Source organism: Strix uralensis, chromosome 8 (assembly GCF_047716275.1).
Source record: "Strix uralensis isolate ZFMK-TIS-50842 chromosome 8, bStrUra1, whole genome shotgun sequence".
Classification (NCBI taxonomy): domain Eukaryota; kingdom Metazoa; phylum Chordata; class Aves; order Strigiformes; family Strigidae; genus Strix; species Strix uralensis.
In genome coordinates this window covers 32,755,406-32,777,611 of record NC_133979.1, presented here as the reverse complement: position 1 = coordinate 32,777,611, position 22,206 = coordinate 32,755,406, and the positions used below count along the sequence as shown (strand labels likewise).

General features: G+C 40.8%; 1 protein-coding gene across 10 annotated transcripts in view; it reads right to left on the bottom strand.

Annotated features, from left to right (window-relative positions):
- SMG7 (SMG7 nonsense mediated mRNA decay factor) overlaps nucleotides 1-22,206 on the bottom strand; it is a 55,675-nt gene that overhangs the window by 12,418 nt on the left and 21,051 nt on the right. For 9 of the 10 annotated variants that reach the window (XM_074877092.1, XM_074877093.1, XM_074877098.1 and 6 more), the window contains 13 exons: nucleotides 20,760-20,791; nucleotides 19,373-19,490; nucleotides 18,253-18,385; nucleotides 14,796-14,967; nucleotides 13,869-13,940; nucleotides 12,738-12,888; nucleotides 12,253-12,388; nucleotides 9,987-10,149; nucleotides 8,759-8,915; nucleotides 5,788-5,858; nucleotides 5,393-5,453; nucleotides 4,618-4,737; nucleotides 3,151-3,583 (listed from right to left, as the gene is read on the bottom strand). In XM_074877092.1, the coding sequence (XP_074733193.1) occupies nucleotides 3,151-3,583; nucleotides 4,618-4,737; nucleotides 5,393-5,453; nucleotides 5,788-5,858; nucleotides 8,759-8,915; nucleotides 9,987-10,149; nucleotides 12,253-12,388; nucleotides 12,738-12,888; nucleotides 13,869-13,940; nucleotides 14,796-14,967; nucleotides 18,253-18,385; nucleotides 19,373-19,490; nucleotides 20,760-20,791 (1,819 nt within the window). The remainder of the gene's footprint in view (nucleotides 1-3,150; nucleotides 3,584-4,617; nucleotides 4,738-5,392; nucleotides 5,454-5,787; nucleotides 5,859-8,758; nucleotides 8,916-9,986; nucleotides 10,150-12,252; nucleotides 12,389-12,737; nucleotides 12,889-13,868; nucleotides 13,941-14,795; nucleotides 14,968-18,252; nucleotides 18,386-19,372; nucleotides 19,491-20,759; nucleotides 20,792-22,206) is intronic. The other variant, XM_074877095.1, reaches the window with a different exon arrangement.

Below are 22,206 nucleotides of genomic sequence, written 5' to 3'. Positions count from 1 at the left end.
AATAGCAGAAGTGCTTAACCTCTTTCAGTTCACTGTGTAACTGCTCTATGTTCTGTTAAAAGAGCTGCACCAGTTAAAGGCAGAGAGAAGAATGTAATGTAATGTTTACCTGATTCTGAGTCTGCTGCGGTCTGGGTCTTCCTGGAGAGGAAGACAGAGGGGAAGACTATTTTCCCTTTCTGTTCAGCTCGGCAGAACTGCCTGGAATGCAAGATGGAGCAGGCAGGAAAAAGGCAGCAAGCAAGGAACCCGGGCAATGCAGAAAGGGCCCAGGAGCAGACCTGACACCAAGCCTCAAAGGTGATTGAAAGAAAGGGTTTTATCAGGGACCAAATTAAAAAAAATCCAAAGCAAACAAACCAAAACTGTGTGGGGTTTATTTAATGTTTAGTGCTGCTGAGTTGAAATGAGTTAGAGGGCAGGTCTTCCCCACCAAAATACAGTAGTAAAAGGGTAGATGCATTCAAACGCTTTCTTAAGAATAATTCTAATTTCCCCATTTAGAAATTATGGGAGTGTAATTTATTTTTTGTGTTTAATTTAAAAAGTAGACTGTAAGGCTGGGAGGTTGAAGGGTATTTTTGATCTCCCACTTGAAAGTCAGGTGGGAACTCCACCTCAAGGTTCTGGCTGATGCTAAGCACTATTAATGATGCGGCCCCTGCTCATGCTGCATCTACTCACTGCCCACCTTTGCCCTTCATCACATTCTGTATATTCAGATTATATCGTGCTGCCCCTTTTTTCTCCAGTATGAGCCAGACATTTTTATAACCCATACTGAGAGCTATGCATTCTTTTAGCTGTGTTGGAGAATTCAAAGACACTCTTCCTGCCATGGGACTTCAAAACATGAGCTCTAGTCTGTCACACTCAAAGCTGCTATAACACATTTCCAAAGGTGGCTTCCAAAAGACACACCCCCCCCCCCCCCCCCCCCATGATTTATAGTTAACTTAAAACCTAAATAACTAATACTGATTAAGACAGACAAATTTCAGTTGCTTCCCTGCTGCTACTTGACCTCAACTCCAACATGTCAATACTACCAAATATTTACTCCCCCAGTGGTCTTGAAGATTCCTACACGGTGCTTGAGAGAAGCAGCATTTCATTACAGTAGTTTCTTAAGAGTACTTTACACCTTGAGCTAGTCTGCCTACAGCCTTCCTTGGCACCTAATGTTATTTTCTCTAAAGAGCAGAGTCTCAACCTATGCCACACTTTCACGATCCTGTCTCAGTGTGGAAGTCTGACTTATCTGCAAAACAGGACTAACTACTTTCATATAACATACTTAACATTTTTGCTAAGCAGGAGCTGAAACATTTGCAGCATTTAGGCTTTGGAAGGCAAGGAGAAGATAAAAGCCTGAAATATCAAGGAAGGCCAAAGCAGAGCACTAACAGACCACCAGTCAGTGCAAAACCTACACTGGTTTCTCCTCAGTCAGGAGTAGGTTTGGATGAACAAGTCCATCAAACTACATAAAACAAAAGGCATTTCACTGTAAGAGTTGCCATAACAAATACAGCTGATGGAACTAGAAGGTCAAAATTAACTTCTATTCAACAAGAGATGAAGAGTGACCAACCACATCGGAACAGATTCCATTACAGCTGGGTTTGAAATAAGAGATAACAAACACAGGAAAAACTTAAGCCTAAAGACAAGCAAATTTTTGATATATCAGCTGGGTTAGAATTAAAATATCCTCCCTATCCAAAAAACTACCCATACTTCTCAGAAGATCTGGTGGGTTTTACCACCCTCAAGTCCTTATTCTGCAAGACAGGGGCACGAACACTGAAACTGGGAGTTGTGCTCAGGCCTGCAACCACATTCCAGACATGTTCAACAAATAAATAAGAAACCTGCTATTCTAACTTGCCTAAGTTGTTTTTCAGATACCAGACACTTGTTCAGTGACTCATGAATGATTGTCACATCGTTTCTGTAGGCTACTCCTGTTTACCCCCCTTGGTAAGCCCCCTGCAAAACCAACTGAACAACACTGCCAGTTCAGACCTCCATTACCCAGCGATGTTGTTTAACAGCAAATAATCAGGAGGAGAAGAAGAATGATCCAAGGGTCCTAACACCACAATCCAGAAAGACTGAAAGAGCTGGTTTGTCTAGCCTAGGGAAAACAAGATCTCAATTACACAGGTTTTCAGTGCAGCTGCAAAGAGGAAGACTTAAGTTATTCTGCAGACCTATCCTGGAAAGCAGTAATAGGCTTACACATAGGCAAGAGAGATGAAGTGCACTAGGAAATAATTTCCACTTGCAAGAACGGTGAAGAAGTGACACAGTTTCTCTAGGGAAATAATAAAGTCTCCGTCACTAACATTAAATGCCTCCAGATGTCATCAGGGAATGATTGAGATGCAGCCAAACTATCCACGTACAGACCAGATCAACCCTGAAACTCTATACCCTTATTTACTACAAGTCAATGGAAGTCAGACCAGTAAATTCACTATCTACTTACAAGGTGAGCATTTTTGTCCATAATGCTCACAGAAAGAGGGGGAAAAAGCATGCCTCAAAAATACAACTGAGAAAAGAGTAGCTGATACGAAAACCAACAATTATGAGCAAGTGCCTGAGCTCAGAATTACAGTTTAAGTGCAGTGTGGCTTTTCTTACTTCCACGCACAGGGCCACCTGACTCCACGCACCGTATGGAGGATCTTATTCCACATAAATAACTGGGTGCTTTTGTGATGTGTTTAATTTATTGAATGTGCACAAGTCAACTGAACCAAAAATGCTGAGTACCCAGTTACTTCACAACAGATCAAGAGCATGACTAAGACCTGGCCACGCAAACTGCCTTGGTAGCTTGAATATTTGTGGAACAACAGGTAGAAATCTGTTTTTTAAGTTAGCATAGCAAAATTACCTTTCATTGCTCCCTACCTTTTCCTCCCCGACAAACTGAGACAGCATCAAGGAAAAGGGCAGGGACCCAAAGATCACTAATACCTGGTCTTTGAGATAGATGTGTTTCTATTTCCTTTGTGCATTAGCTGTACCTGCAGGGCCCACAGTGAGACCTCAACTCTACTCTACACAAACAGCGACCGCCCTGATGCAAACATCGCACTGCCTAAGACACAGTATTCTCTTAATCTAAAGGCTTACCTGAACTGCCACGTTCTGTTTTCCTGCTTCCTGTATCTTATCCAAGCCGCATTTCTTGGTTTCATTCTTTCTTTTATTGTTATCCTTCTTTCCATCATTCTTATTGGCTACTATTCCTTTGCTATAGTCCCGTCTTTCCCTACCTACATCTTTAGGGGGATAGATTCGCCCTTGCTCTCTGTTAATTTCCCGTGGCTTGATGTTCTCTTTGAACGTGACCATTGGTTTTTCTCCTGTGTCACAGTTGTTCAGGCTTCTGCCAGAGGACAGAACGGATTTGAGTCCAGGGCTCCCATCTGTAGATAGCGGCTCTGCAATAGATGTTTCCTGCAAGGCGAGACTCTCTTTGGCTTCACTAGGGTCCTCTAGTAATAATTCCGGGATTTCTGTCAAAAACAACAGCTTTCCTACCTCATTTTCACACTGAATCAACCTGAAAAAGACAGAAAGGAATTGAAAAGCAAGTAGGAATAGTTTTCCACAGGGTAACCCACTTCCCCGAATTAGAAAAGCAGAAAGGCAGCATATCCACCATGCCTCTCCACCCCAGAAACAAAAATCCCAGCTAAGGGCATTCTCTAGCATGGTGTACGCTCACATACCAATGCTCTTGGTACCACTTCAAATACTGTTTTCACTTAGTTGTGCTGCAGTACCACTAAAAAGGACTCAAATATGATGCTTTACTATGCTTTACTACTTTACTAAATGCATTCCGTTTTGTCGGTGTTTAACCCCAGCCAGCAATTAAGTATCATGCAGCCACTTGCTCACTTCTCCTCCCTCTCAGAGGAACAGCAAGGAGAATCAAAAAAAAAAAAAAAGTAAAACTCATTAAACTGTTCTTATATCAACCCATAACTAAAACAGAGTTAAATAATAGTAGTAATAATAATAATAATAATAAATATAACAAAAAGAGAAATAAAACCCAAGACAAGTGACACACGATGCCACTGCTCACCACCCGCTGACCGACACCAGAGCAGCGATCCGCCCCCCCCAGTTCAAATACTGGGCATGAGGCCCCGTGGTATGGAAGAGCCCTTTGGCTACTTTGGGTCAGCTGTCCTGGCCACGCTCCCTCCCAGCTTCTTATGCACCCCCTCACTGGCAGAGCATGGGAAACTAAAAAATCCTTGACTTAAGAGATAAGTGCTACTTAGCGACAACTAAAACACCCCTGTGTTATCAACATTATTCTCACTCTGAATCCAAACCACAGCACTGTACCAGCTCCTAGGAAGAAAGTTAACTCTATCCCAGCCAAAACCAGGTCAGCTATCATAATTTGTCTATGAAGCAATGGCATGCTGACCCACAGAACATGTTATCTGTGCTGCCAGCATCTTGCATTCACATATCTAATTGCTGTGTCAAATAGTGAGAAAAATAAAGTTCAACTCTGGCACCTGCATTACCTAAGCTTACAGCAGCAACTGAAACACAGATGCTACTTGCAATTACCTCGGCTGGTTATCAGCAATCCATTTGCCAGTGAAGATCAGACGCTGTTGCCGTATCCGACGTTGTTGCCCCTCCTTATCTCCTGTAATTGCCTGGTGGCCTTTGGAAAAATCCAAGTTCCTAGTATTGACACAGGAGAGGGAATAATATTAATTACACACTCTCTGCAACATCGTATTTCTTTAGAAATACAATAGAGTAACACCGACCAGCTGGAAGTGTGAAATTTCACCAGATCCTATTCAAAACATGCCTGTTAGATGTCTGATTTACAGATGCAATTCTCTTCTGGTATGATGCATCTACATTAAAGAGGTTTGGTGGGTTTTTTTGAAAAACAAAAGGCTGAAAGCTCATCTGTGTGATAATCAAAATCACAAAAGTAGTAGTTGAGTGAACACATCTAGTATTTAGTCAGCATTTTTGCAGGATGTCAGGTACACGGGCACAGTTAAAGACAGAGTGAAAAATCAGCAAACTGAAAATACATCAAGCAGTTCTCATGTAAAAGTATTCTGTTCCTCACTTCTTATATTTTTCCCCTTTCAACTTCCTACTCTGAAGACTACAGAAGAAAAACAAAAAAAGGCATGAGCAATATTATAAGCTCATTACTTTATCCAGAGTTTTACTACATTGTCTATTGCAGTTGTTTTGCAAAGATACTCACCTCAATCCACACATTAGTCATAAATAAGATATTATAGGGAACAGGTCAACATCTAGCAAAGTTATGATATCAGGAAGAGTATAGTTTCCTTCAGCTGTCACCCACCTGAACGAGGGCCTCAGAGCCAGGAATCCTTGTAACTCAAATTCTTCTGGAAGCGGGGTTGCTGGGGAATAGACAGTAAACAGCGTAAGGAAAACACAGATGCATTGAGTACAGTATTGTAAGTAGGTAACTCAGCAAGGTCACTGTACATAGTAAAGCGTTTTATTAACATGCTCATCTATACTGGTCCACCCTGCAATCTGAGGAGCTCAGGAATGATAAAGCAGAGCAAAGTCTGCTTGGCACGAGAAAGCAGCATTTGCAAAGTATTCATATGCCCTAATACTAGAAGACAACTTGCTCCCTTATTTGCTCTTCAACTGCAATTCCTCAAAACATCAGAAAAATGCACATTGTTTCCAGTTCTTTACAGCACAGACTAAAAGCATCCTTACCATTATTATTGGATAGATCTTCTTCATGAGGCTGGAAGCTGTTTAGAAGAGAAATCAGCCAGGGCCATATGCTACAAACCAGAAAACAAACTATAAGTGAAAACTACAAAATATGGAATCTACCCACCTTACTAAGAAAACATTGAACTCTGTTAGTCACAGCTTCCATTAATCCTTTGATTCTCAAGAAAAGTTAAAGTTTCTCCCAAGCATCAGGGAAAAGATCACTTTCTTGAAGAACTTAAAAGTTTTTTTAAAAGTCAGTCTGAAGTTACCAAGGCAGCCAGACTCAGCAGCATAGTGTTTCAGTATCCAGCAAGTCAGAAAGCCTACTATGAATTTAACTAGACAAAACTATTGCATGAGCAAGAGTTCAGAGCACCTGTTTGCAATCCGTGTTTTCCAGTCCAAAGCTGACTGCTCTCAAGGCACAGTAAATTAATCAGTTGGGAAGCAGAATGATTTATCAAGATAGAGCTGTGCAGAAGTACTCTGTTCTGTGAACATTAGCACTGTACCATAGCACCGAAACCGTTACCAGAAAGGTAAGACAGTCTAAGTAAGACTTGCACTGAGTAAGACCATTAAACTAGAGGTTAACTGGCAGTCTCCCTGCCTTGCACTGGCAACACCAGTACAACCAATGACTGGAAATTTTTTACAAAGGCCCTGGAGCAAATAATTTAAAAATGCAACGATCACTGCATGGGTGGTTAACGTTTAACTGCCACCTACAGGCTGCTTTCTCCTGGTTTTTTTTAAAAGCTCCAACTCAAAAGTCTAAGCATCCTCCTTCTGCTTTAGTGATGGGCACCAAGTCCCTGGAGGCAACAGAAAGCTATGTGAGGAAGGTGCGCACCGTGCTTGGTGTTAGTGAAATGAATGTGTCCTCCCTCAGCCAGGCTTTCAGCAGTCAGCCAGCACCTGCACTGGAGAATGCAATGAGCACCTGACAGCCTGAGGTCGGCCGCTTTCCTGCGCGCCGCAGGGGCTGGAAACATGTTTATTCTCTACACTAAACTAAGCAATAGCTCCTTCCCATGACTGACAAGGAACAGGAGGAGAAAAGGGAGAGTGCAAGTCTGTTGCAACCTACAGTAAACTCCAATCTTCCCGTACAACATTTGAAATAATGAGATTTCATAATAAGAGATCTCTAAAGTGATGTAAAAGCCTAGACCCAATGTGGCTTCCACAGGGCAGGTTTGGAAAACTCATTTCCAAAGAGCACACACTAGTAGTGATATAGTCATTTCTGTCCTCAGTTCTTGCCTTCAGATTCATTATTTCTCTAGGTAAATATGTTTCCTTCCTATTTCAGATGTTCATACAGTTTTGGAGTAGGATTAATTATCCACAGGAAAATAAGCACAGAGTGGGGACAACTGAAAGCTTAAAAAGGAATAAGGATTATTTCTTGAACCAAGAGCAAAATTAAATATGAATTCAGGGTAAGAAAGCCTTTTCAATATAAAACAAGACATCAGGTTATTAAACAGAGACCAATAAAGCCATTTGTGTGCAGCCTGCAAATAATTACTTTCCTTAGAATCTCTGAATAGAAATAAAGAAAATTCTCCTCCTTACAAATAATGGGGAAGATGGACAGTCATCTCAACTTTTTAGAGCCAAAGGTAATGGCTGCTAATGTCCATTTTAACAAATCTCAGTGGTACTTAACTTTCTTTTCAAGTTCAGCTGTGCAGTTTACAGCTGTTTGCTGCCCACTTCACAACTCCTTTGCAGGATGGCACCTGAGAACATCATGTTATCACACCAGGATTTAAAAACCAGGCATGTTCTTTAGAGAGCCTGATAATTTTATGGGCAGAAGGACCTACTCTGGCCGACTCAAAATATACATTCACACCTGAAGACCCATTTTGATACTCCACAACCTACTGCCTGCATCTCTTCTCTGCAAGGACTACTTTATATCAAGTAGCAATCTTTCCTATTCAAATACTGGTATAAAGTCTTCTTTCAAAATATGCATACAGTAATAATTATTACCATCTCAAAATGATTTGTGAACTCTTATTTTCCTTATTCTTGCCTTCAGGAACCTCGGAGTTGTTCCCAAAGCTCCAGGGCTTTAGCTTTTGCACACATTTGAGTGAGTCGTCTTATTAATTTAGCAAACAGAGGTTATAGGGACCCCTGCTACCCACACATTAATGTACAGAAAATGTGAGCCTTGGCTAGAATTGCATCTTACAGCACACACTGCCAAGAGAACTGAAAACACTGGGGTGCGTTGCACAAGATTAGCTAAGCAAGCTGGTTTCACACTGTTTTCCTTAAAGTGGCCATTCTAGGAAAAATACTCTTTCAACTGTGTCAGTAAGTTACTCTGATCTGAAGAAAGATCTTACAGGTCAGAAACACTTTATTAAATTGCTATAATTCATGAAAAGTTATCAGGCTATAAAAAAAATGGTGAGTTTTGAACTATTTAAGCCTAAATTTATGAGATTAGAGGCAGAAGTGAAAAATCAGAGCAACAGTCCAGAACAGTAATGCCTGTGCTGACATTTAAAGACCTACTCTACTAAATTCAATTTAATTCCTGGATGAGAAAACTGGATTCCAGCACTGCCCAACAGATGGCTTAATGCACAAAGTTAAGGTAAGTATTCTTCTGCCACCTACCTCAATAAATCTGAGAAGTCATTGCAATAGGTTAGACTAAGGGTACACTCAGTAGTCATGCTTGAGTCAGACATTATAAAGTAGATCACTCTGATCTTAAAAAAAGTTACATGCAAACATAAACCCAATTAAAACAGTGCATTTGTTTATGTAGCCCAGAAGTCTCATGTTTTATGAACTTTTTAGCACATACATTCTCTACCATTTTGATGTCTGTAATAATGAGTTACACGATCACTCTTCCCATTACTAACTTGTGTGTCATCAGTTATTATTACTTTATGCAATTAAATGTATCAAAAGCAAGATTAACACTCACTACCGTCTTTCATCAACCACTGCCTCCTGGAAAACACTGGGCCTAAGTTTCAGCCAGTCCATTGAAACCTTCACAGCTGGAAGAGGATATGCAGCCCCAGAGTCCTCCTGGTAGTCATTTTGTAAAGGACACTTGCACAAAACTCCAAGAAAGGACACTAGAAACAGAGCAGAAAAAAATGATACAGGTATGACACTTTAAAGCTGACCAAATAACCTGCGCAATCACATCCCACCCATAAAACCCTGTTTTTTAAGGGCTAGTTCTTTAGAACAAAGTAGCCCAATTACTTAATCTTAAGTAGCAGCAGATCAGAACATCTTTTTTCCCAATAGTTTTCCACCATGAAGTAAAATCTTGGTGGGTTTTTTCCCCCCTCTCTCCTTTCTAAGTGTCATGGCAAACCATTCAGTAAGTTAATAAAATCCAGCGAGAGAAGCCCATTACAAAAATATCATTCATTCATTTATTAAAAATTACTAACTCAACTATCTACCAGCATTTTATTCACTCTCCCAGGTGAGCTGGCACACAAACGCACCGGAGCTAGTTCTGCAGGCAGGCACCCAGCTCAGACCCGTTAGGGCACACAAGCTGAGAAACAGTAACCACACCAGCGTGACCATGGTGCTTTCAGAACCAACTCCAGGCTGCAATCTGGAGAAATTCAGCTATTCAGAAATTTAGGTGTTTACAAATAAGGCCAGGCTGATCATGGGCTGGATCAGGTTAAGCAAATCAGTGTTATGTGACTAGAGTCTAAAATGCTCTTCACTCCCACTTATCTCCCCATTGATATTATCAAGAGCACAGAAGCAGTTGAGGTCCTAGTTCAGTCAGCTTCAACTTCAGTCCTGTTGAATCAGAACTAGCTCCATTCAAAGCAACTCAAACCGAACTGCGGGCAGCTGTGGAACAGCCCCTCACATGCAGTACCCACTGCCAAATTGGCTCTAACTTTGCACCCACACTAAAGTGCTCCTTCAGAACCAGGGAAAAGATGCAGAGTTCCATAAGGCTTCAAACAGAGTAAATCCAGGGCATATAAATTCAGCGTTAGTCAGCACTGCTAAATGATCCCGCACAACCATGTTCTCTCTTAACTTTCTCCTATAACATCTATTCCCATCACTTACCTCACACAACCATTAAGCTAGATACTGACAGCAAATTCCTAATGGATCCATATAAAAATGAAATACAAAAATCAGTTAGTTTTCATACTTACTGAAGAGAGCCAGTAACTGTGTCCAGCAGAGCTGCTCGTCCTGGCTGTAGCTGTGCTGCTCTGTTTCATTGCTGAAGTCTCGCAGGTGATGTAGTTGAAACAGATTGATAACAGTAATATGTACTAACTGCTGAGAATTGAAGGCCTTTTGGAATAACAACCTCTGCAACAAAGACACATGTACAAAGGATGTATTTTTATATGGTAAAGCACACAGTTGAAAGGATTAGTAGTTGCTACTTCACTGCTTGACTAATGCTTCTGCCCTTAAGGCAACGTTCATTCTAGATTTTATTTTCAGGTCATCCTTATTAGCACAGCACTGGGCTTCTCAGGAGGACACAGCTGTTAAGCCCAATGTTTTTACTCCTACACCAACTCATATGCACAAGAAAATCAACATCCCCTTGGATATGGTTCTCTTTCAGAGCAAGTGCAACTTTAATGTTCAATGATAGCATTGCAATGCAACTGCAAGAATTGCAGAGGCATGTATATCCCCTGTATTTTTCAGTCTTTCGAAGAAACAGCATGGAGAAGGTGACATTTTAAAAAAACACCCCAGGAAAATTCAACTACTGGGTGGTTATGTATTAAAGACTAATTCCACATCTGACTTCATGGGTCACGGAATGCCGTGGTAGACTAAAATAGCACGAGCTATTTACAAATGCATTTCGGTAACTATGCTGTAAAAGACACCTTTCTCAGAACAGAAGAACCTTTAATGCTTCTTTTGAAGCACGGTGGAAAAAAAGGAGATATCCTAAACCACAGCCAACTTATCTTCAGACACAAAAGTCAGGGAGGCAAGTGGATTAACCAGCATAAGCAACAGATAAGGTTTGGGCTCCATGTGCAACCTTGATTTTCAGTTAAGGGCATGAAGCACTCTACAGCCAACAACTCGAACTGGCAGAGCTGTCAGCAGCAGAACCGTGGGCCTGGCTGAACACTCCCAGCCCTAACGACCACTCTCATTCAGAGGTAAAAATCAGCCACACAGTTACAAGTGATTATCCACCATACAGCCAATTTCACATCCACATTCAACCCATTTAAGTCAGAAGAGTTGCTCTCTAGCAAATTAAGCCTTATGTTGCATAATATAAACAAAAAAGTAATCTAAGCAACAAAGCAGGGCTCAATTAGCTCTCTTAACACCCTGGATCAGTTCAGAAAAATAAGACTGCTCCACATGCCTGAGCAATGCTCATAATTATTGATTATAAGCATTGTGGAAAAAGCAGTACTTGCTCAACAGCCAACATCACACACAAAGACAGATACAATTATTTAATTTTGAAACAACATTGCTTTAACTCCCAGTGTTCAAGCAGTTTACATTCAAAGCTCATACAATTCACAAGTTGTGGGGTTTTGTTTGTTTGTTTTATTTTAAGGAATGTTTGGACCTAGCTCTAGCAGCCCAATTCAATGCAAAAACACAAACAGGCACTGTAAAGAACATCTGTAATTCTTTATATTGCTAAGACCGTGTCCCCCTTTCTTAATTTGGAAAAGCATCCACTACATTTGCTCTGTTGAACATATCCATACTACCTGCTCATTTTGCACAAATGAAGATGTTGAAGCAGAGCAGTTTCCAAAAGGCACATAACAGTTAATACAAAGTCCACTTTGAAATAGTACTACCTTGTATAAATACCTTACAAAATTCTCTTTGTTTCAATCTTTGCTATATTGTCCAACTTAATGAGCTGGCTACATAATTAATGGATACCCCTGGATTTTCCAGAGGAAACGTGTTCTGAATAGTTCTAGTCTACACACAAATTAAGGCTGTACTGGAACACTGTTTTTAAAGGTAAACCACTGACAGGAGAGGCAAGTTGAGGAAGATTAAAAGCAGCCTTAATAACCAGTGGGAGTGAATGAACGCCATCCAAAAATGAAGCTCTCAACTCTTCAGGCAACTGAGCCAAGACTTCCCAGATGAATCAAGTGCCTTTCTCAGGTATCCAAGAATCATCCAGGTTAAAGAGCAGAAAATCAACTATATTGATTGATTTCTCCTGTATTTCAACCAACACAACACATGACAAATGGGAAAAAAAAAATCCTACTATTTGCAGAAGTCAACAGAACTACTGAGTGTTAGCTGCGATGCAAACCTTCTGTAACTGGCTACTTGAGCTTCGTGTATTTTAACATGTGAAAAAGTTATTATTGGACTGTAATTTCAGAACTCAGCTGCTAAAAATACTCTCCTCAATACAGTAATTAATATGTTGTTAGAACTAACCTTGAACTGTTCTTCCAGCTTTTCTCGAAGAGGGCTCAGCTTCTCCAAGCTCTTACTCAGGTACACATGGCCATGGAATTTAATAAATGCCTTGATGAAGTCAGACACACTCCATCGAGTCTTCACCTCATCACGACTACATCCAGAACAGAAATACCAGACTTCAGTCTTGGGAATTAAACACAGCTGTACATAACATTACAAACTTTTTCTGTGGAGTTCAGGAAAGGAGGAATGCCCATGCAAAGCTACTTTTTCATGTTGGCACAATATGCTTATTTCCTGCATTCACTATTCGCACTCAGGAGCATGCCAGGCACAAACTATTCTTTGTTCCATACATCTGTATGGATGCTTTGACTGGACAGGGGTCAAGGAATTTCTATTTCTACTACCAAATATAAATAACTCCTGGCAAAGGAGGTACATCTGGAAGAAGTCTCCTCCATCTCATCCAAGCACAAATACATCATGTTTAGTCTCACCTTTCCAGTGCTTTAGAAAGTGCTTTTTGTAGGTTAGTGGAGGCAGCTGGGAAAGGGAACTTCACAGCAATGCTTCTGCAGTAGTAGAAAATGGTGGTCAAGTGATCTCCTTTGGAGGAAGCTAGAATAGCCAACTGATTATAAGGCTGACCTAAGGGAGAAAACAGACACAAGTTGTCATGGAGTGAAACGTGCTAGATTCCAGAATAAGTATGTTCAGTTGAAAAGGGAGCACAAAGTCCTAACTTGTTCAACAGACAACGTTCATATTCATCTGCTGACCCTTTCACCCCAGCCTTGTGCCAGTACCACTCGAATGAAAAAGCTTCCAAATTTGGGGTGTAGGTTTTTTGTTTTGTCAGGGTTTTTTTCTGTTTTGGTGGTGGGTTTGTAAATATGGCATAAGATTTTTGTCTAAATAAGAAGATACTATCAAAACAAAGGTTTCACCACCGACATTTACCTATTTGGACAAAATCTAGCCCAGTTTTACCTCATGAGGCAAATCTAGCTGTCAACAGCTGTTTGTATTTTTTGTGTAGCGAGTAAAAACTTCTACAGTTAGAATATGGAGACTTTTTCAGTTAGACTATAACTGGCTAAAAAAATGAATTACTGGTTTCAGCAGTCTGGCTTAAAAATGATTTATCCTTCTCTCACCATCCCTACATTTTGGACCACTGTAAGCCAATAGCTAAAAAGCTAGATCCCTTAACTAAAGCAGATCTTAACTTTCATGACAACTTGCAAAATCCAATTTTAGCTACTATACTTGGCATGTGAACAAACAATAAAAGAAAAAAAATGATGCTAGTAGGCAAGTGTTCATTAATTATACTTTATAATGTATGAATGTAACAGTATAATGTAGCAGTAGTGAAGCCTTGGAGTGAAGCCGTATTAGGTTCTTTGTTTTTAAATCTTCATAAAAAGGAGACAAGTGACACAGATCAGGCAAACAGCTGTTATCTAAATGATTTATCAACAGGTCAGGCTTTGTTGCATGACTGGTTTGGGTATCTGGGGAGGAAGGTTGATATGAAAATCACAAGTTTCTAACTGCCACACAAGAAAAGCAATACCCCAAATCTTCCTTTGGAATTATGAACCTAAAAGGTACCCCTGACTCACCATTAGAAGGGACAAGCTGAGCTGCATGTCTGTAGTAAGACTCTGCCTGGCTGGTCTGATTCCTATAGCGAGCTAAGAAAAACAACAACAAAAAAAACCAAGTTAAGACAAAAAATTCAACTATCTTGCACTTACTTTAATACAACCCAGTTTACCTGAAGAGCATTTTACTATTATTTTAGAAATAAGCATCAGAAGAACACACAATTACATGAAGCAGCATGAAGATTCAAAACACCGAATGTTAAGGTGGTTGTTTTTCCTCAGATCTTATTGTCACAGCTTCTCAGTTCTTATTTAGAAAGATGCTTGTGCCAACAGCATCACATCCAGAGAGCTACAAAAACTTTTCATACTTCTTCGCACAATCAGCGACTAAATCTGCTTTTAGGTTATTACAAAAGCAATTGCAGATTCCTGTGAAAAGAAAGCTTTCTACAACACATAGTTCTACTTTCATCAACAAAGAAATAAACCTGTTAAACTTAATGTAAAAAAGAAACCTGGTTTATGAAAGGCTGGATTTCTATCTGTTGCCTTTGTATGTAAGATTTAACAGTAACATTTTGAAATGGAGAAGTATGCTAAGCCTGCTGCAACAAGCTTTTGTAAGTTACCGGTTTCAACATTTCACTACGCCTACCAGCCATCTCGTACGTTAGAAGACAGATTCTAGCAAATCACTAGAAAGCTAGTGATTAACTCTCTCCATGCGTTAATGTGTAACTCGCATCAGAAAAGTCTAACAGCATTACTTTCCAGACCTTTCCCGCTGTAGCAACCACCAAACATACCATCAGCTACTAGCTACTAATTTGGAGCACACTCGGTCCAGCAGTTGCCCGTGGGATGTACAGATCTCTCTTTGTGAGGGCTGAACACAGGTAGAACTCAATGTCCCACCTCTTTTTCCTTCGAAAAACTCACCGATATCTCCAAGATGGACAAGGCAGTGCTGGCAGATGTAAGAGCAGGAGCTAGATTGCGGCTTCACTATGGCACTGGTGTGCGTCTGTTTATTGCTAATGATTCCCAGCTGGGAAGACTTTACACGACATGGCAAGTCTACATTAAAAACTGTGCACAATTCCTGTAATAACTAGAAAAACAGGTCTAGTTCAGTAGCAGCTAGAGACAGTAATCAGAAAGGCATTGAAACAATAGACAAAACTAACAGAGCATCTCTCGGAGGCACGAATTAACTAAACATATTTAAAATGAACAAGCCTAGGTTACTGAAAGCAAGACTTTAAATTACATTCTCCATCGGGAAGTCATTGAGATCTATAGTGCAGTATTCTGCCCCAGAAGAGCTGTGCATCCCAAACCAGAAAGCAACTCAACTCCTGCAATACCTAAATTACTAAGTATGCATCAGTGGAGACTGACTATTAGAGTTCTACAAGTTTTGTTGGATTTTGTGGTTTTGTTGGGGTTTTTTTTTGTGCTGGGTTTTTCTGGAGGGGGGTTTTGTTTTTTAAGTAGGACACTCAAGAGGAACACAGTCTTTTTTATACCTTGATGATGTGACACCATTCTTTTCTCAGAGACAATTCAGAGAAAACTCAGAAATTCAGAGAAAGGAATGACACTCATCCTCCAAAGAAGCTTGTTCCAATGTAAGAAAAGTATTACCCCGACTTAAACTTTAGAGGGAAGCCAGAACAAAATCAAGTTTGTAGGCAATGCAAGGCAATGTTGGCTAAGAGTTCAGTGGCTGAGTTGTCAGTAAATATTTGTGCTAAGCTAACAGTGAGACTCTTTCAAAGAACAAGGCATCAGCTACTTGATCAAATACCTCAGAAGCTGATTGAAGGAAAACCTGAACTTTGCCACTTTAATTAGTGCTTTTGAAGTTTTTCCTAATGGTCTCCAGCAAATACTCTGGAAAGTAACAGTAACCACATAGCCATGAAAAGTGTTTGTTCTACTGTGTTACAGGGTTAAAAATGCAAGTAAGAACTGACAGACTTTCTCCCAGCTGGGAAAAACCAGACCTGCAGCAGGGTTCCACTTCCAGATAAAGGTATATAGAAAGCCCAGGGCTGACAGAGATGCACACTCTGTCAACGACTAAACATGCAATGCAGTGCTTTTGCTTGCTGCAGAAAAAGGTTTGTGTTACACCTCCCTCCCCTTTTGCTCTGTCTTTTATAGAGTAGATAAAAATGCCTAAACGAGAGGGATCTCACAGATGAAAGCTGGATAAAAGAGAAACTTGACATCTTCCAACATGCTGAATTAGGAGAATTCATGCTCTCTTTCAAAGATGTCATTTACACAGGCCTTGCAGTTGGAGAGCTGGTATCTTGCCTGAGCAAAATCTTCAGACTAAAAATGGGATGATTAACATCACAGCAAACAGAGAAAGACGACCCAGTCTGTGGTGTCATACACAAAAAGAGCAAAATTCCCTGATACACTGCAGGGAAGAACAAGGCTTTTACAATACAAATGGCGAAGATGGTGGAAAACCCTTGGCAACCATGCCACAGCCTGTCAAACTGGCTGCTTCAAATAAGCAGCTTTCCAAAAAACAATGCTGAAGGGGGAAAAAAAAAAAGAAAGATAATCACACAGATTCTGGAAAGAAAAACCTGGGGTTGCCTTGCAGATGTTCAGAATTAACCTAGGAATTGATACAGTAAGAATGACCTACTGTGCATGTTGCAACATGAAGACTGTGCAAATTAGCCATGACAAAGTCTAGTCAGATCACAACCTGAGATATTCAGCAGTGACAGCGCTGCTGAAGCTTACACCAAATAAGGGGAAAAGGGGAAAGAAAGGCAAATTACCTTTAAGGCCATTATCACACACTAACTCCTATTCTCTATAATCTACAAGCTGAAATCTAACATTGGAAAGAGTATGGGCAAAAAACTGGCAATAAGGAATAAATTCATGAATAGAAATTTACAATTAACTGAAAACCTCACACAAGAACAACTCACTCAATAACAGAGTTTTGCTTGAGGGGAAGAAAAGTTCCCATAACTGAAGTCTGAAATTCTAAATAATCATTGACAAAAATATAGAATTAAGACTGAAAATGTGCTTGTAAGCCTGGGAGTCTTGAACAAAAAAACAGCAAGACATTATACGTTGTAAATGATACATAATACTCTTGGGGCCAACCACCCTACTTAAATGCACAACTGTGGTAGGCACCGAGTTAGGTATTAGTCAAAACAAAGCTGTATTCAAATACGTATGTAGTATGTACAGACAGTTCTTAGAAAACAACTCAGTGCTCACCATTGGTGTTAGGAGTTACAAGGAAGGGACACAGAACAAAGCACAAAACATTAAGGCATCACACACATCCTCAGTGCTTCTGCATTTTAGAATTCTGCACCTATTTCTGGTTCTTGAATAACTGGAGCCAAGAACAAAACTGATTATCTTTGCTTATCCTTCGCTATCTAGGGGAGGTATCATGTTTTTCAAAATGAAAAGGAATTACAACAACGGCCCACAAATTCATATATAGTAGTGAGAAGGTAAATGGGAATTTTTAGAGAAATGGCAGAAACAAAGAACTAAGAGTACAATGAAATCATCAGTTAACACATTTGTTGGGCTTGAGGGTTTTTTTGTGTCACTGCTACTTTTAAACATTACAATTAAAATACGGAATTCTTCACCACAGATCACTGCAGAGACCAGAGTACATGGCTTCAAGAGGGACTGGAGAGTCAGTGAAGGCTAGGCCTCCTCATAGCTAGATGATTCAGATACAAACTAGCTCAAGAAGGCAACAAATGTACAGCCAGAGAGCAAGAGACTAGAGCAAGGAAGTATCATTCTACGTTTTCCTGCTGCTTAATGCTCGCTCTGAGCAGTCAGAGCTGACTAGTGTAGGAGACAAAATACGGGGCTAAATGGACCTTTGATCTTACCCAAAGCAGTGGGGTTTAGGCTTTAAAGCAGATTCTAGTAGAAGGGAGCTTAAACCGTTGCCATGTTTTTATAGAGCACCAAAACAACTACCAGATTCATGGAAGTTTCAGATCAGCTCAAGGCTGTGGCTGATCAAAAGAAAGCACGTCACCAGCTCTGTAGACACGTTCTACTGAGAGCACCGGTTTTAGCAAGGTATACTGCTTGATCCAGGACAGCAACAGTTTCCTACGCTAAGGGAAAAAGAACAGATTTTACCCATCTAAAACTGATCCTTCCTGCCCTTCCTCAAAGAGATCACACACTGGTAGGATATCGGAGCTTATCTCTCATGCGCAGTTGCTGGAGCACCACAAGAGGTCTGACAGCCAAAACTTTGTAAAGGATCCACACGCAAGCAGTGTAAGGCTGAAGCACACCTGCTTCCAGACTATGCAAATGTACCACAGCCAATGGGTTTTGGGTTTTTTTTGCAACTTACCTGTGTGTAGAAGCCACTAGCTGCCTCTAAGAACAGGGAAAGGTTCGCCTGAACTTCACTCCGATTTGGATTTGCTCTATTTTTCGCCTGACCCTGTAGCGTCGTGATTTGATTTTTAAAGGCATGATTCCAACTGAAAACAAAAGAAGTGTTTTCCTTTTTACTTTGGAAGTGTCTTATGCAGATAGCATAAGCAACAGGAAAGAACTGTTTAATCACATAGCACCAGACATGGAAATGAAGAATATTCAACTTCAGACAACATTCAGATTAGAAATAATGTTAAATATGGAAGAACTACCTTTCCTCATCTCTCTTAACTAGGGAAAGAGATCGTGATACTATATAGCTAGCACCAACAGCATTAACATTTGCTTTTAATTGTTTTGGTTTAGGCAACATAGCTCTCTTCTGAAAACAGGATGTGGGGTATAGAAATTTCAGTTAAAAATCATTCAACATCTGGAGGCATGGACAGGAGAACTCAGCCAGCCTACTCATCTTGCTTCCCTCAGAGTGCCGGAAGAACCATGTGCTTCTCTTAACTAAACCTGTTACAACCCATGTCTGCATCTTAAATAACAGGGAATGGACTCAGGGCATGGAGAAAACCCAACAGGATCTTCCCCTGATACTGAGGTGCTCATGGCACATTAAGAAAGTTCTCTCCTGATATTCTTCCCTCTGCCCAGCCCTACCACAGAGGGCCTAAAGTGAGGGTCTTTGGCAGCTACTCAACTCCTGTTAGACTCTGCTCAAAGGTCCAGGTGATCACAACAGGCAAACTTCCTCCTTTCTGGAAACTCCAAACTTCAGACCTTCCATGACAGCCCAGAAGACTGGTGTTTCTTTCCTCTCTCCCTTCCATCTAGCTCACCGAAACCCACTCCTGCATGATATGGCTGCTGCTAATTGCCAGAGGTAAAATACTAACCTACTGAATGCTCTTCATCAACTCTGCAGTGCATCCTCATGTTTCACCCGCAGCACAGCTCATTTTAAAGGAAATAAGACAACCATTTCGTAGGATACAACTGCTTTTCTGGAAGGCTCAGGGTTTCCTGCCTGTCAGTCCAGATTACATATATATATACACACACAAATTTATTGAGGTACTTACAGGTCCTGCTCCACTTTTTTATCTAAAGCATATTCCAAATCGGTCACTAGCATTTTCTGATATAAGTCCTGTAGAGCCTGTCTGGATGTCCAGACTTCCGCTGGACCCAGCTTCGAATCTGAGGAATAAAAAGAAAAAACAAAGACACAACAGTTTTTGTAACACTCAAGAGTTATTCCAACTGATTTTTCACTCACCTACCAAAGGAAAGAACACAGCACGGTGTAAGATATCCAATGCCAAACACCTGCTTTTATCACAGATTCATCAGAACAGCGAAATACAAGAACTACAGAGGGACTGGGGATTAACTGATCACTGATTAACTGATCGGTCTCCCACAACACCAGAACTAGACATAGCAAAGTCAGAAGCTGGCAAGTTAAAAAAAAACAGAATGGACAGGAGGTGGCGATTCTCCACGTCACTAAGCTGCAGAACTTCTTGCCACTGGATGAATTTAGGAAAGTTACCAGAGTAGCCTGGAAAAATTAGCAGAAAAGAAATCCATTGAGGGATGCTAAGTAGGACAATCCCTGGAGCCAACACTGCTGGTGTTTAGGAGAACAATGTGGGCAAGTACTACTGCATGCTTGCCGTTTCCTAACTCCTTGGTAGCCACCTGCTTTCCACCACTGAAGGTGAATGCAAACACGGCTCCCTGCTATCTCGAGTTACAGAGTCCAATTTCCCATGCCTTGTAAAATCACCTGAGCTGGGACTGTGGGAGCACAAGGGACGGGCCTGACGCCAGGGAAGCCATTCTACTGATGGCATAGCCACTCCTGCTGGCTCAGGTGGATCCTGACAGTTCCCGCGGGGGCTACACCAACCTGCTACATGTACTACACCAAGGTGGTAAGCAAGGCTGAGCATAGGTACATTATGCAAGCTGCTTGTGCTGCGTGGCTGATACATTAATACAAACTATTTCCATTTTCCATAAATACACAGAGCTTACAACATAGCCTGTAGCATTTTACAGCATCTAAGGGTTACACTTTCATAACACATGTGGTAGCGTTCAGATCAACATTTCCATCACCCAAGTTTCTCAAAACCACCTAGGTCCTGGCTAATCCCAAATACAACAGTTCCTGTGGTAGTCTGGACAGGCGGCTCTGGGACAGAAGTAGGGGTGTGACCTCCCTCTCCAAATGCTTTAAAACACCCCAAGTCAACTTTAAAAGCATGTGTATTTTTAGACACAGGAGAGGCACAGTTGCTAAAACACTATTTGTTCATATACAGAGGACAAACCTTTAACATAACATCACACACTTTCCAGAGAATTCTTAGGAATGATAAGCATAAGGAACACAAAAGGAAAAACAAAACAGGAATCAAGCATTAGCAGCTAGATTAACTGTATAATAAAGGCAATTACCTGTCATGTCAGCCTTCAGGACTTCTGCCTGCCTGTAAGAAAGCAATAATACAATAAATTAGAAAGAGACTGATCAAAATAATTGAATTATGCTAAAGCACATTCATGCAATAGTGAGTAAGAAAGTGGGGCCAGCTCTGTAAAAACTGCCTACAACCTACACTGCTATAGCTGACCCCATGCAGTATGGATTTCAGCTACTGTTGTTTAACAGTATGATTTTTTCCTAATTCATACCATAACAAAAGTCAGCTATTCACTTTTCCCTGCTTAGCTTAAGTCTCTTTCAGAAAAAATACAAACTAGAGAACACTTACACTATATTTTAAGCTTTACCTGGCAGCAGTGTCCTACCATTAGTGATACCTGCTTACCTGTAACTGGGAATTTAACTTTAGGTTGTCACACGTGAAATGCAGTAGCCACCGGAGAGTGAAGCAAACTCCCTGCAGTGCCTGTCAGCACATTGCTACAGCCTTCCTGACCCTCTGTGCTACGCTAGTTTTCCTTAAGGAGAGGCAATAAAAAGTCTATGGCTTCCCCAATTACCTCTCTTCCTTGCACTGCCTCCTGAAGTCATGGTTTGATCAGGTTTTCAAGAAAAAAGAACATATAGAACATACAGAAAGAATGGCAACTACAGGTGATCAACTACCACTCCTTTGCTGAACATCCTCTGCAAATTCCCACTGCTGGTGGAGGCTGGCAAATAGTTTCTCAAATAGGGGAACACCAGGACAGAGTCCTCATTAAACAAATATTTACGAATGATCATCAATGGCTGGATAGAGCAAGCAATCAAGATGCTACAGTTAAGCACTGCATCAGTGGTACTTGAAACTTCAATAGGCAGCACTGCTGGCCTGTCTGACTGGCACAGAATTAACAGAGGCAGAAGGGACACAAGACTGCCAGGTCTGGCTGGGTTTTGGTGAAACATGCCCCTTTGCTTTTGCTACACTCAAATGTTTACACATATTTTCAAAGACTGCAAGCTTCCCATACCAGACATGGAATCCTCCTAGCATATGAAATATCCACTTCCACCTGCTTCCCTCAGCAAAAAAACTAGATGAAAATCGCACTGTGACTAACATGAAAGTCAGATGCCAGCTTGGGAAAGAATGGAGAGCCAGGAAAAAGCACACCTAATCCCTAAAGAGGCTTCAGAAACAAGCATATACTCTCTCTTGCCAATGTGAAGTTGTGGTGACTGTAAAAACAGTTTTTCAGGTTGTTCTGGGTTCTACCTACTGGCCACAAATTATAGGGAAGGTTTTGAGATCCACATCAGGATTAGAAAGATAGCATAATAGCGCCGGTGCTTCACTAGGAAGATGTATATTGCCAAGTCCCTTCACAAAATTTCTACGTATTAAGTGCAAGAATTATCTATAGCAACTCACCATATTCACCAGTGTACCACCCAAGAAGCAACGGGATGCTC